At 33.7% G+C, this 15361-nt stretch overlaps 1 protein-coding gene across 3 annotated transcripts in view; it reads right to left on the bottom strand.

Annotated features, from left to right (window-relative positions):
* Positions 1 to 5608: 5608 nt before the first annotated feature.
* Positions 5609 to 15361, bottom strand: part of SS18 (SS18 subunit of BAF chromatin remodeling complex) — an 84285-nt gene continuing 74532 nt past the window's right edge. For all 3 annotated transcript variants that reach the window (XM_028098339.2, XM_028098341.2, XM_028098342.2), the window contains one exon: positions 5609 to 7392. In XM_028098339.2, coding sequence (XP_027954140.2) covers positions 7366 to 7392 — 27 coding nt within the window. In that variant the 3' untranslated portion in view covers positions 5609 to 7365. The remainder of the gene's footprint in view (positions 7393 to 15361) is intronic.

Genomic DNA, 15361 nt, shown 5'->3' with positions numbered 1-15361 from the left:
CTGGGCTTAAATGACTAAAATTTCCAAAGAAATTTTTTTAGGTCAAAAGGATGCATTAATCAATAAACATGAACTGTTATCCTCCAACAGACTATTGCAAATTATGGTTTAATGCCATTTAATCACTGGAACATTTAGGTAGATTTTATTTCAAAGAACCAAAGAGTTAAGTGCCACAGATTTGCAGCTTAGAATTCAATTCCTTCTTATGAAAATCCAGTTATAACTTATTAAAACTCAAAATGCTTTTGGGGGGGTATGGAGGATGAATGACTTTCAGAATAGCCTGAGAGTCGTGAATAAAGAAAAACATTGCTGTGTTTATTTAGAGAGTATTACCCCTTGGAGCCAGCGTTTGCACTAATGCATTTTACATTAGCGTGCCGCATCAGGAAATCCTGACTTTTTGGTGCCAAGGGGGTAATTAATATCAGTTCACGTTTTCAAAATGGTTGTGTTTATGTGGGAATGAGGACTGAGCACTAACATGTTGAGCTTGAAGTATGAAAGCTTGCTGTGAAGTGAGATCTTGGGAAAGAATGGAATACTGAAATTAATGAACAGAAAATAGGATTTCTATGGATAGAATAATATTAGTACTGAAAAGAAAGCCACAGCTACACTTCCTTGCTCTTAATTTACTAAGCATTAACAGAAATAATTCCCTGATACAGGCATATTGATAGAAGATAAAATCCTTGGTAACTATAAACAGTATTTTGATCTACTAATATCAGGAGTCCTCAAAGTTAAAAAAATGTGATGATCTGTATGAAATAGTATATGAAATCAATGATTATTCCAAAATATCCTTCCAGAGCTAATACAGTTATACCTCCTATAGCTATAAAATTCTTCATATTTGATCTAAGTTGAATAATGAGAGCTACAACAGGTATAAAAACCAAATGCTTTTTTTTTTCCAAAAGAAAAGTTGGGAGCGAAGCTAGAATCAAAGTACACACTTCGTATAGTGCAAGTCAGAAGACTGAGGAAACGGCAAAAGAAAGCATTAGAGAAAAAGTGCAAAGAACAAATTAAAGCAGAAACCAAAAGTTAAAAACTGAAGAGATTTTATGAAGTCCTACCTAACACAATTCTCAAAATAAGTACTTAGAAAACATGCTATTTATAAAAATTTGTTACTAGACACATGCCAAAATGATAAATATGAAGTATATTTTTACCAATACTTTAAAATTAAATCTATTGTTACTAAATATAGCATTAAGTGCATTCAAGTGATGGAAAGCAAAGGATGATCTTAAAGGAAATTTAAAGTTTGTCCTACTTCATGAGTCAAGAATGATTAGTCACTGAATGATTATGAAGTACACTACACACACAATACATTAGCTTGTCATTCCTAAAAACTATTGACTCCAAGCAGAACATGCCATAGAGGAATGTGAACTGGCCTTCTACTGCATGATCCTACATTAGACTACATACAGGCTTTGCTGCCATAACAAAGAGCTTAGTAAGACAGGAGTGTTAATTTTCTCACATCGGAGTCCACGCCAATAGGCAAGAGAACGGGCTTCGTGAGGCCATTCAGGGGATTTTTGGTTCTAGCTAGTTGCGCTGCCATTCTCTAGAATATTTTTCTAATCTATAAGGTCAAAGCTCCCCACTAATATGTCATGTTCCAGCCCTTGGGAAATGGAAAAGAGAAAATGGAGCACAATTTTAAGGATGTGATCTAGAAGCTGCACACGTCACTCCAACTCACATCCCACTGGCTGAACTTAGTCATTGCCATACCTAATTGCAAAGGATGCTATTAAATGCAGTCACTAGGTAGGCTGTTATGTGCCCACCCAAAACTTGGGGATTTTTTTTTTTAAAGAAACAGAAGAATATTAGGAAATAATTCAGTATTCCTTAATATAAACCAAAAATGATGAAAGCCTCTCAGAATATTTAGGATTTTTATTCTATTTTAACATTAAATAATTATTTTTAATGTACTGTTCCATGAAAGATCTCTCAGTATGTTACCACAGTTAAAGATTATAGCCTAAACAAATGCATCACTTGCATACCTGAGTTTAAACTATGGATCTCCATCAAGAAAAAGATAAAATTATATATATATATATATTTATTTATCCACGTATGTACAAGTACATAACCCACATGCACATATATATTTATGCCCATGTACATGTACATACATTTATGTATGTGTATATAATATCCTCCTTCATTATCAAAAGTTTCCCAGATTAAGCAATAAGTGATATCAACACCCTGCATATAGGTCTTTATTGAATTAATGAAAATTATATTGCATTGTCTATTTCTGAGACTTGGAGTTTTAAAAATAAAAAAAATTTTATATTGATTACTTTTTTGTAGTAATCAAACTGAAATAACTCTATGGAGATAATTAATTAGTAAGGTACAAAAAAATTAAAGAACTTGAAAATTTCCAATAAGCAAAAAGTCCAAGAGGTTCTAGTCATTCTATAAAAAATCAAATCACATTTCAGTAATTCTCTTACTGTTATGAAGCCAGTCATTGTTTAACCCCATGCAGTTAACTCTTATCCAATAAAAAACACCTTATCCAAAAAAAAAAAAAAATAACCAGAAAGGACCCACAACTTTAATGCCAACAAAACTGTACTTAAGTGAATCTAACTAGTCTTTGAAATGTCATTAAATCAAACATGATTTAATTATAATTAGTGTTTTAAATAAACAGAATATGGTGACATCTCAAATTAGTTGGTTTATTCAACAAATAATGTTGAAACAACCAGTCATCCACATAGGAAAAAAGTTAATGCTCTAAACCTTACCAGGTACAATCAATTTTAGAAAAATGGAAGCAAAAAAGAGTATTTTTTTTTTTAATTTGCTAGTTAGGGAGGTTGCAAGAAGCTATGAAATTGAATACGTAAAATCTTAAAACTTTAATACAGTAAAAGACATCATAACCTAAGTTAAAAAATAATGAACAGAATGAAGAGATATACGATATATAGAAGACACAGGATTAATACTTGCATAGAGAGAACTATATATAATTATATATATTTGTGCATATGTATTTATACTATTTCCTCTCTCTCACACAGTAAACATCCCAACAGAAAAATGAACAAAGGACATTAAGAGGCATTTCCCAGCAAAAAATAATAAAGTGTCGTTAAGCATTTGAAAAGATGTTCAAAGTTACAAATAAATCAAATGTAACTCAAATTAAATCATGAGACAACACTTTTTAAAGCCTACTACAACTGTAAAAATTAACAAGGCTAATATTCTGGTGCTGGCAAGGATTTATTTTTTTAGGGGGATACTTTTTAAAATGTACATAGCCTTATACCTAACATAGTCAAAATTTACTATAAATACCTCAACAAGCATACCAAACAAACAAACAAACCCTTGCCAGATTGCTTATGAAAGCTTTGTTTTCCCAATATAAAAAAATTAGGAACAACACAGAATAAGGAGCATTCAAGATATTTAAAAAAAAAAAGGAAGTTACAAAACAGTATGGCTAGTATATAATTCCATTTTTGTTGAAAGAGCCAAAACAGTAATAGATGTTGGCTTATGTGTATAAAATCAAGTTGGAAGAAATGTATCAAACCTTTTAACAACAGTACCTTTAAGAGATGAAATTATGGGGCATGTTCACTTTTTGTGTAATCTATTTTTGCTACTGTCTTATTTAACACAAATTACCTTTTTAAGTGAAAGAAAAAGCAGTGGTCTACTCATACAAATTTTGAGATGGTTTCTAATCTTTAATACTGAAATTACAAAATTTCAAGAGCAGGAAGAGTCCTGGTACCAAAGTGTTTTGTTTTGTTTTTATTTAAAGATTTATTTATTTATTTGAGAGAGCGAGAATGAGAGAGAGAGAGTACATGAGAGGGGGTAGGGTCAGAGGGAGAAGCAGGCTCCTCGCCGAGCAGGGAGCCCGATGCGGGACTCAATCCCGGGACTCCGGGATCATGACCTGGGCCGAAGGCAGTCGCTTAACCAACTGAGCCACCCAGGTGCCCCCAAAGTGTTTTTAAAAGAGTATAGTTGAGGGGCGCCTGGGTGGCTCAGTTGGTTAAGACCTGCCTTCGGCTCAGGTCATGATCCCGGAGTCCCGGGATCGAGTCCCACATCGGAGCAGGGAGCCTGCTTCTCTCTCTGACCCTCTTCCCTCTCGTGCTCTCTATCTCCCATTCTCTCTCTCTCTCAAATAAATAGTCTTAAAAAAAAAAAAAAGAGTATAGTTGACTCTCTTGAACAACAAAAGAGTTAGGGGCACCAATTCCCTACAATAGTTGAAAATCCATGTATAACTTTTTACTCACCAAAAACTTAACTACTAATATCCTACTACTGACCAGAAGCCTTACCAATAACATAAACAGTTGACTATATTTTGTATATGTATTATATACCTATTCTTACAATAAAGTAAGCAAGAGAAAAACTGTTAAAATCATAAAGAAGAAAAAATAGACTTATAACACAGTACTGTATTTATCGAAAAAATATCCACATATAAGTGGACCTATGCAGTTCAAACCCATGTTGTTCAAGGGTCAACTATACTTATTCAGAGGTACTTAGCGAAATAATTCAAGGATATAGCGTCTGCTTCCATTTGTGGGTTGGTGTATAGACAACACAAGATTAGCCATGGCTTCCTAAGTGAACCAGTTACCTAAGTTAGGTTAATCGTCCATGGGGCTCATTATAACATCCTCTCTACTTTGGCATCTGTTTGAATATTCCACTAAAAAAATTAAAAACAAAAACATGTGCCAAAAACAATGTGCCACCACAACTCTACAGAATAATGCTAATATATTCTTAAACAACTAAACTAGTACAGTTAAGTACTTTAAAATGTTGATCAATAACCACCAAGCTCTTTTTCTAGTAATGTTATGCTTCCAGAATTTTATAGGATGGCATGATATTTCTTCATTATAATACATTTTGATAAAATAATAACTTCAGTTCTGGGGAATATAGTCTATATGGGGAAGTCAAATTTGGTAGAAAGCTCCCGGTATAGTCAGTCTTCTTACTAGGTATCTAAGGAGTAAGGTAATTTTTGTCACCACCAATTAAAAACTTTTACGAAATAGGACTGTTATAAAACAATTAAACCTTGCAAATGCACTAGTCTCTAGGAAGAAAGTCCTGGAGGAAATTCTGCTTATTAAAATTGCAATTTTAGTTTCCATTAAAAGGAGAATAAGACAACAGAAGATGGGTTGGCAAGACAAATTATTTCTTAATGTCAGTTGAGCTTATTTCAAATGAGATAACATATCTACACCAGGTTGGGTTCAGTACAATTTTGTCTCCTCAACTCATTTATCTAATTCAGTCAGCTCGATTACAGCCTCATGGATTTCATTTTCAGAGAAAGAATTCTATAACAAACAGCCCACACAACATGCTGATTACTGAAGTTAATTCTAATTAACTTGGGCATGGCAAGAGAATTTTGATAAAGTCCTAGAATACAAATATAGTCTGCTTATACCAGACTAACTTATATAAAAAACCCACAGCAAAGTCTCCAGACAAAACAAGAGAGTCAAAGAGATCTAATTTAAAGAAACAAATGAGAAAATTAAAATCACAAATAATTTATTCTTCCGTTAGAGTTGATACAGTTTTAAATAGCAACAAAGTACACAGTGGTGGAAAATTGGCACAGAACCTATAAGCATTTTCAATCACAATAAGGCTGTCCATGCTTTATCTGTTCAAACTTGATGTCCATTTTCTACTCACCAAGTTGAAAAAAACTCTATTCGGACCTTAAAATACACACACTCTCTCTCTCATACACACATAGAAACACATTAAAATTCCTCCTTTTGATTACAGTATGTTGAGAACAGTACATTTTGCTTATTCAAATTTATGGCACCCCTTCTGTTTTGTTTCTAGTTAGAAGTGGGAAAAACCAATTCAATTATAAAGAATACGTCTTATTCCCTGGGCATAGGCAACTGTGATGAAAAGAGCAACTTACCTTTGGGCTAAGATGTTTTCAGATTATGCTTAAATAATTGTGGTTATAAACTTCTCAATGCATGATTTCCTGCCCAATGCAATATCCCTGAATTTAGCTAAAATAATCAGGCACAGGACAGTCTCAAATATGATTAAATATGTCACGCTAATAAACAAAGTGATCTAGAATGCAACCTCTATGCTTTTAATACAGACCAGAATAAACCTCATCAATAAGCATTTTCCTGAACATCTCTTTTGTGTTACATTAACCAACATAAAAAGGGAAAAACTTAAAAGTGTCCTTTTATAAATGGCATTATTTCCAGGGAAGAAAGTTGAAATAAAGGCTTGTAAAGTCTCCTGAACTATTCTATTATATAAACCAATTGTCCTTCTAATGTTAAAAAATAAAATTACTGGACCAATGTTGACTCTTCTTTGATATCATTTAAAAAATGCTTTGATATTACTTACTAAGTTCCCTGATTACTCAAACAAAGTAAAATTAACACTTCCATTTTCGGTTATTGCTATTTTAGGAGAGAATTACCACTTCATTTACATGAAACTGCTACCAAGATTCTTCAGATCCCACATGAAGTAATTCTTATTGCCTCACATTTTAAAACTGTATTATAAATGATCTTTATAAAAAGGTTTTAATCCACAAAACTGGAAAGCTTTTAAAAAAATGTTTTTACTCAAAACTATCACAGTGCCCTTGATTATCTAACAGATAAAAGGGATCTGAATTTCCTCTAAAGAACATAATAGTGGACATATGGTGTGCTTTGTCTTCTCCCTCACCTTTATCTTTTATAGTACACCATTTTAAGACCAACACAATCAAGCATCCACCATGCTCCAATCCACATTAACAGAGGATTTCTGATTCTGTCCAATGCGTAGTGTACCGCCTTGCATATTCACATGAAATAAACATAATATACAAAATATTGCTGCTGTAAAAAGTGTACATTTCCCTCTTCCCCTTACAAAAGAATCTGTGGAAAAGTATTAAATTCCCTTAACCTTCATAAACATACAAAGCTGTTCACACCTTTCAGTCTGTAACAGTCCATTTGAAACAGTTCCCAAACCATTGCAAATTGGTTATGTCATTGTATTTTCTGTCCAATGTTGCCATCTAGAGTAGAAATGTGAAATCAAGAGTATTTTTTTTTAGCTACTAAAGCCTTACAACTAAGCCACAAAGGCTGCTTACTGAAGAAACAGCCACTTATCCACAAGGTTTTTCCAAAAACTAGATGGAATGGAAGGATCTCTTCACACAGAGGCGTCCACAGTGCTGAGGTGACAATATGGCTGCTAATAGATACTGGCTATTGGAATGTAAGTACTTTTTCACTGCTGGTAATTTCCATACTGTCCCTAAAAGATAAATTTAAAAATACAATTAGATAATGATTACAGCACAGCTTGACCATAATAGTTTGGCACAGAAAATCACAAATAAATCTTAACACTGTCATACTACAGAAGTGACTTCATTGACAACAAACAAAAACTGTTATATATTTAGGTACATAGTATCTCTGTAATTGCTTCTGATATTACATTCAATTGCAAATGGATTTCAGAGTCTTTGAAACTAGAATAGTACCTGTCACATAGCAGGAATTTAAATGTTTGGTGAATTTTGTTGAACTGAACTAAGCAAGAATGAACTGAGTTCTGGTTCTAAATCCTGCTGTGGTATGTACTGTGTATTAATTAAGTGCTAGTTTAACAACTTTGTGACTGTTTAGCTTATTATAATTGTTATTACGAATTAACATCAATGGTATTTGGAATAAGTAGCAGGGATAGAAAGATGCCTGGGAGATAAAGGGAAAAGAACCTTCCATCCATACTAAAGAAGCTGGGCTTTTTCCCTGAGGCCAACAAAGTGTCAGCAAAGGCATTCAGACAGGCAGCTGGTACGTAAAATCAAGGGAAGTTTGTTTTGTTTTTGTTGCTTTTAATAAGATAGACTTGAAGTCATGCAGGCTGACAGGACGGAAGAGACAAAGAGTACAGACAAAAAGAGGTGATAAATGAAGCAGCAGAATTTTACAAGGGAGGTAAATCATGTCCAGTTTACAGCTGTTAGGGTTAGATTTTGGAGAAAAGAAGGAATATCTCTTCCTCTGAAAAAGAAAAAGAATGACAGAAGAAAAAAGAAACCTACTAGAAAATACATATTTTAACAAAAATTTCTTAAATGTGTTTAAAAGCCCAAAAAAGTATCTCTGCAACCATTAGCAAATTCCAGAATTAAAATATGTCCTAAAAGCACCTATTTTCCAAAAACAGTACTCATAGGAAGCACATAATCAGCTAATTGTTTCCTTTGGCTAAATTTCCCCCTCCAAGTCACATTAATCATTTTATATCACGGAAGTATTCTAGAATTGAACTACTTCCATACCTTAAGAAACAGCACCCTAAAACTTTACATTTCCATAGAAATAGATAAAGATATATTTGAAAATCTGTTGAACATCACTATATATCTAATGGAATAATGCACTCTAAAGAGAATTAAGACATTTTAAAAATATTAATGTACTTTCCCCATAGCTATATTCAACAAAATTTAAAGTCAGTGTTCATCTTGAAATATTTATGGGTAGAGTATCATTAGAATTTGCTTTAAAATACTCTTAAAAGAAAAAAAGTAGCATGAGGGCACATAAAACAGCATTAGCAAAATGTTGATAATTGTTGAAGTTGGTTGACCAATATACGGGGATCCATGATACTCCTTTTTTTTTTATATTTGTGTAAAGATTCCTATAATATAAAGTTTAAAATAAGAAATATAAGTCAGTGCTTAGCATGAGGAACTTCTTATTCAATTGCTAAACTCAGCTTCAGCATTTAGGTAATCTAAGTCCCAACTCTACTGTTAACTTTCCATCTGAGTCTAAAAAAAGCTCTTTGAGACTCATTTTTTTTCCACACTTAAAAGGTAGGACTGTAACATCTGCATCTCTAGATCTCAATTTTCTTTCCATTCATGGCTACATTAATTCCCACCTCATCTATTTGTTAGGACACTTAAATAAGAGAGGACATGAGGAAGGGCTTTTAAAAATTTTTTAATATTATACATAAGTAAGCCTCAATGCTGGAGGGAAATGCTCCCCTAGTGAATGTGTATAATGAGATATTAATGATGAAAGTGACTTGCACATATTATGAATGATGTGAAAGCAGAAGAGAGGTTAAGAACTGCTGTGCTATATAAATATAAGCTATAATTTATGTACTATATTATGAATTACTTGAGGGTAGTGAGGGTAGGAACTAGGGCTTACCCATCCTGATGCCCCAAGTACTGAAGTGTGCCCAGCAGTGACACATAAGACTTCTTCAATAATGTCTGCCAAATACTATATTCAAGAAATTATAAACATTTACTGAGCAAATATTATATGCTCATCACTATAATAAATTTGAAAAACAGGGAAGGTAAAACTTAGAAATAAAGTACAATTACAGAAGTTCTGTAAGAGTTCAGAAATGAAAAGACTGACACAGCTAAAATAATTAGAAGAATATTTCAGAGAATGTGGAAATCTTAAGAAAATAGTAAAACTTTGAATAGCAGAGAAAAGAAAATGCACTTCAAATAAAGGAATAGCTAAAGCAAAGGCAATGTTGGAAAAATAGGTTCACAACGCTTAGGGAAGTGGACAGTAAAAAGGAATATACAATAATGAGAAGCAGATGCTATTAATTGCTTGGTAACACAGAGCCTGAAGTAACAGAAAGAAGAAGTCTGGCTAATATTAATAATAGCAATCTCAATACATAGCGACACAGCGATCGCTATATCTCAATAACTAAGACCTTAACATGTGTCAGACACTAATAAATGCTTTGTGTCCATCTACAACCTATACAGTAAATATTATCTCCATTTTACAGATGAAGTAACTGAGATGCTGAGAATTTAAAAAAAGTTGACCCGCACTTGATCACAGTGCTAGGACCAAATCAAATCACAAGCAAGTCCCAAAGAGTATACTGTATACCTGCAACCATTAGCAAATTCCAGAATTAAAAGTATGGGTTTGGGAGCCAGAAACCAACTTCCTTTTTTTTTTTTTTTTTTAAGGTTTTATTTATTTATTTGACAGAGAGGGAAACAGCGAGAGAGGGAACACAAGCAGGAGGAGTGGGAGAGGGAGAAGCAGGCTTCCCGCTGAGCAAGGAGCCCGATGCAGGGCTCGATCCCAGGACCCTGGGATCATGACCTGAGCCGAAGGCAGACACTTAACGACTGTGCCACCCAGGCGCCCCCAGAAACCAACTTCTAGCATTAACTCCACCACTTAACAGCTTCTTATCCTTGAGTAAGTTACCTATCCTCCCTTTCTCGATTTCCTCATCTAACAAGTGAGAGTAATTGTAATCTCCACCTCAAAAAGTTATTAGAGAAGAAAACCTGAAAATGCTCTACAAACCACTCAAGTACTCATTGATATTACTGGAAGCAGCTTGAGAAAGTGTGTTCTATTCAGTCACCACAGGCTCTACTCACTCAGAATTTGCCACCCGGCTCCACAACTTCTTGGCTCTATCATCGGGCAAATCACTCCAACTCTCTAAACCTCAGCTTCTCTATGTCTGCTGCTTCCATTTTTTTTTTTTATTACAAAATTCCTATGACTAGGGTATAAAGAATGAATGAGAAAGGAAGCAAGAAGACAGCATGGAAGGATCCTGCCGTGATGAACCTAGGTAATGTTGATGGTCTCAACTAAGATAAAGCAGTGATTACAGAGAACTGGATGGATTTAAGAACATGTTAGGAAGGAGGGTTAACAAGATTCTGTCATGTATCAGATGGAGGGAGAAAGACTTAGATATCAAAAGCGGCACCTGGCATTCTAGCTTGATGATAGTACCTCTCCTTCTTTGATAGAGAATACAGAAAGGAGGAGTAAGTTTGGGTAGAAAAATTGTGAATTTGTTTTGGTTATGCTGAATTGATATACTTATGATACATCTAAGTGGAGATGTCCAGTAGGCATCCGATTTTGAGAAGCAAGAGTCAGACTACAGAAAGAGATCTGGGAGTCAACAGCCTGGTAAATTGAAACCATGTGAGTAAATGAGACTGTCTAAGGACAGTGTATTGAATGAAGAGTCGTCCCTAGGCTAGAAACCTGAGCAATACCAATCATCTTTAAATTTCTTTCTTTTATTCATCTAATCATATAAAGTCTTAAAATTATTCTGTCACAATACTTTTTAGGGATTTCTTTCTGTATTCTTATGATCACCATTCAAATTTAGGAAGTAAAGACCTTATTTATTCACTTATTTATAGTTTATTTATCAATATTCACTGCTAATTGATATGTTCTACTAGGTGATGGAAACTCAACAGTGATAAAAAACAGACATGGTGGTATCTTTAAAGGACTGACATTCTAGGGGAAGAGAGTATGACAATAAATAATACATAATCTATCACATGGAGATAGATGCTACACTGAAAAATTTAAGCATCTAACATAATTAATGAAACTTTCCCACTAAAATAAGGAACAAGGCAAGGATGTCCCCTCTCACCACCCCTTTACAACAACATTGTACTAGAATTCCTAGTTTATGCAATAAGAAAAAGAAATAAAGGTATGCAGATGACATAATCATCTAGGTAGAAAACCCCGAAGATTGAACAACAACAAAAAAATCTTCTGAAACTAATAAGCAGCAAAGTTACAGGATACAAGGTTAACATACAAGTTAATCACTTACCTATATACCAGCAATGAACAAGTGGAATTTTAAATTAAAAACAATACTATTTACATTAGAACAAAAATGAAAATTAGGTAAAAATCTAACAAAATATGTATAAAATGTACATGAGATAAACTAAAAAACTGATGAGAAAAATTTTAAAAAAAACTAAATAAGTGGAGAAATGTTACATGTTCGTGGATAGGAAAATCAATATTGTTAAAATGTCAATTCTTCCTTACATGATCTAAAGATTCAACACAATCACAATCAAAATCCCAGCAAGTTATTTGTGGTTACTGACAAATTGATTTTAAAGTTTACAGAGAGAGGTAGAAGAAGACCCACAATAGCCACACAATATTGAAGAACAAAGTCAGAGGACTGATAGTTTCGACTTCAAGATTTACTATAAAGCTACAGCAATCAAGTCAGTGTGGTACTGGTGAAAGAACAGGAAAAACAGATCAATGGAACATTAAAGAGAGTCCAGAAATAAACCCACATAAATACAGTAAACTGATCTTTGACAAAGAAGCAAAGGTAATACAATGGAGCAAAGAATCTTTTCAACAAATGATGCTAGAACAACTGGACATCCACATGCGAAAAAACCGAAACAAGACACAGATCCTAAACCCTTCACAAGAATTAATTCAAACTGGATCACAGACCTAAATGGAAAATACACAAGAATAAAACTCCTAGAAGATAATAAAGAAGAAAACCTAGGTGACTTTGAATTTGGTAATGACTTTTTAGATACAACACCAAAGGCATAATCGATGAAAGAAATAACTGATAAGATGGACTTCATTAAAAGTAAAATTTTTTACTTTGCAGAAGACAATGTCAAAGGAATGAGAAAACAAGCCAGGAAGACAATACAATATTTGCAAAAGACACATGTGATAAGGACTGTTATTCAAAATATACAAAAAAACTCTTAAAACTTAACAATAAGAAAACAATCCAATTAAAAAATGGGCCAAGATCTGAACTGACATCTCACTAAAGATATAAAGATAGCAAATAAGTGTATGAAAAGATGTCCACCTCATGTCATTAGGGAAATGCAAATTAAAACAATAAGATACCACTACACACCTATTAGAATCACCAAGATCCTGAACACTAACAACACCAAATCCTGGCAAGGATGTCAAATGACAGATTGCTGCTGAGAATGCAAAATGGTACAGCCACTATGGAAGACAGTTTGGCAGTTTCTCACAGAACTAAACAGACTCTTACCATGTAATCCAGCAAGCGTGCTCCTTGGTTTTTATCCAAATGAGTTGAAAATTTATGCCCACACAAAAACCTGCACATGGAAGTTTATAGCAGTTTTATTCATAATTGCCAAAATTTGGAAGCAACTAAGATGTCTTCAATAAATGAATGGATAAACAAACTGCAGTACATCCAGACAACGGAATATTATTCAGCACTAAAAAGAAATATGCTATCAAGCCCTGAGAAGGATTTAAACGCATATTACTAAGTGAAAATCCAGTGAAATGAAAAGGCTACATACTACATGATTCCAAGTATATGACATTCTGGAAAAGGCAAAAATATGAAGACAGTAAAAAGATCATTGGTTGTCAGGGGTCAGCGAGGAGAAAGAGATAAACGGGGAGCACAGAGGATTTTTAGGGCAATGAAACTATTCTGTATGATACTATAATGGTGGATACATGTCATTATAGATTTGTCAAAACCCACAGAATGTACAACACCAAGAGTGAACCCTAATGGACACTATGGACTTGGGGTGATAATGATCATTCAATCTAAGTTCACGGATTATAGCAAACGGACCACTCTGGGATGCTGATAGCAGGAGAGGCTATACATATGCAGGGGTAGGATTTACATGAAAACTCTCTGTACTTTGTACTCTATTTTGTTGTGAACATAAAACTGCTCAAAACAATAAAGCCTATTTTAAAAAAATTAAAATGTGCTTCCAGTCAAGATGGGTTTACCCCAAAACCACTCAAAACATATGTAATGATCACATTCAGGACACAAGGTAATAAAGAACAGCAATTTGAGAAACTGGAAACAAATGAGGTGAGCCCTCTGGTTACACATTTTACTGCACTGAGAGTCTCTACACTGCAGTGTGTGAAGTGGAACTAAGGCTGCATCTGAGTTAAAGACATAAAGCTTAGAGCCTGGAGAGAAAAACAGGAGCTAGAGTTCATACAATAGAGTACTAGAAAGGAGAGAAATGCACAGAAAGAGAACTGTGCAGATCTGCAGAGGAACTCTCTTGAGTATTCAGTATAGTACTGATAGGCAAATGCATGTAAGGAAAATACCCTTCTAAGGAAAGAAACAACCAAAAGTATTAAAGGAAATAATACTTGGCACTCATAAAGATACAGAAATAGTGCTTATTCCCACCAGCCATAGTGAAAAACCTCACAATTCAAGGGCAGTCGGCTGAGTACTCAAAAAGTTACTTTAGCAGAAATACTTAGCAGACGACTAAACACTGCTTTGGTCCTGCCTAAAAACCTTAAAAGCAATCCACATAAGATCAAGATGTGTCCACTGGGTGTTATGCACAAACAATGAATCATGGAACACTACATCAAAAACTAATGATGTAATGTATGGTGATTAACATAACAATAAAAAATTTAAAGGAAAAAAAAAGATCAAGATGTGTCTATATTACTTAACTGCATCCCAAAACAAAGCTCAAGAATATTTCTAAGAATATATATGTATCCACCACCCAACAAAGTAATTCATAATTTCTGGCACACAATCAAACATTAGTATGCATAAAAGGATGAGAAAAATGACCCATAATGAAAAGGAAAAAAAAATTGATCAAAACTGACCCAGATGTTAAGAATTATCAGAAAAGAATATTAAAACAATTATCATACCTGTATTCCAGATGCTCAAAAATTTAGGCAGAGACAAGGAAAACATAAAAATGACCCAAATTGAAATTCTAGAAAAAAAACCCCAAACTGAAATTCTAGAAGTGAAAAATAACTGGGAATGGATTAGAAGCAGATAAAACAATGAACAAGAAAACATAAGTGAACTTTAAGACACAGCAAAAGAAACTACTCAAAATAAAACTGAAAAAAACAAAAAACTGGTACAAGTTTAAGCAGCCAAATATACATGTAATTGGAGTCAACTAATCATGTAATTGGAGAGGACAGAAAGGGATATAGGGCTAAGAGAAGGAAAAAGACTTGGTCAAAATTTTTCCAAATTTGATGAAAACCATAAAGCTACAAATCCAAGAAGATATATGAACCCTAAGCATAAAAAACGCCAAATAATTTCATAAAGGGAAAAATCTTTAAAAACAGCCAAAAAAAAAAAAAAAAAGGAAATACCAACTACCAGAAAAGAAAGAGAAGAATAACAGCAGATGCCTCCTTGGAAATAATATAATCAAGAAGACAGTGGAGCCACATTTTTAAAGTCCTGAAAGTAAAAAAAACAGAACAAAAAAACAACCTGTCAAACTAGAATTCTATACCCAGAATAAATATTTTTCAGTAATGGAAGAGAAATAAACACTTTCTCAAACATACATAAACTGAAGACCTACATT

The sequence above is a fragment of the Eumetopias jubatus genome, unplaced genomic scaffold (genome assembly GCF_037043125.1).
Source record: "Eumetopias jubatus isolate StellerSeaLion01/CBP00866 unplaced genomic scaffold, mEumJub1_p1.0 scaffold_16, whole genome shotgun sequence".
Taxonomy (NCBI): domain Eukaryota; kingdom Metazoa; phylum Chordata; class Mammalia; order Carnivora; family Otariidae; genus Eumetopias; species Eumetopias jubatus.
This window is presented reverse-complemented; position numbering and strand designations above follow the sequence as displayed.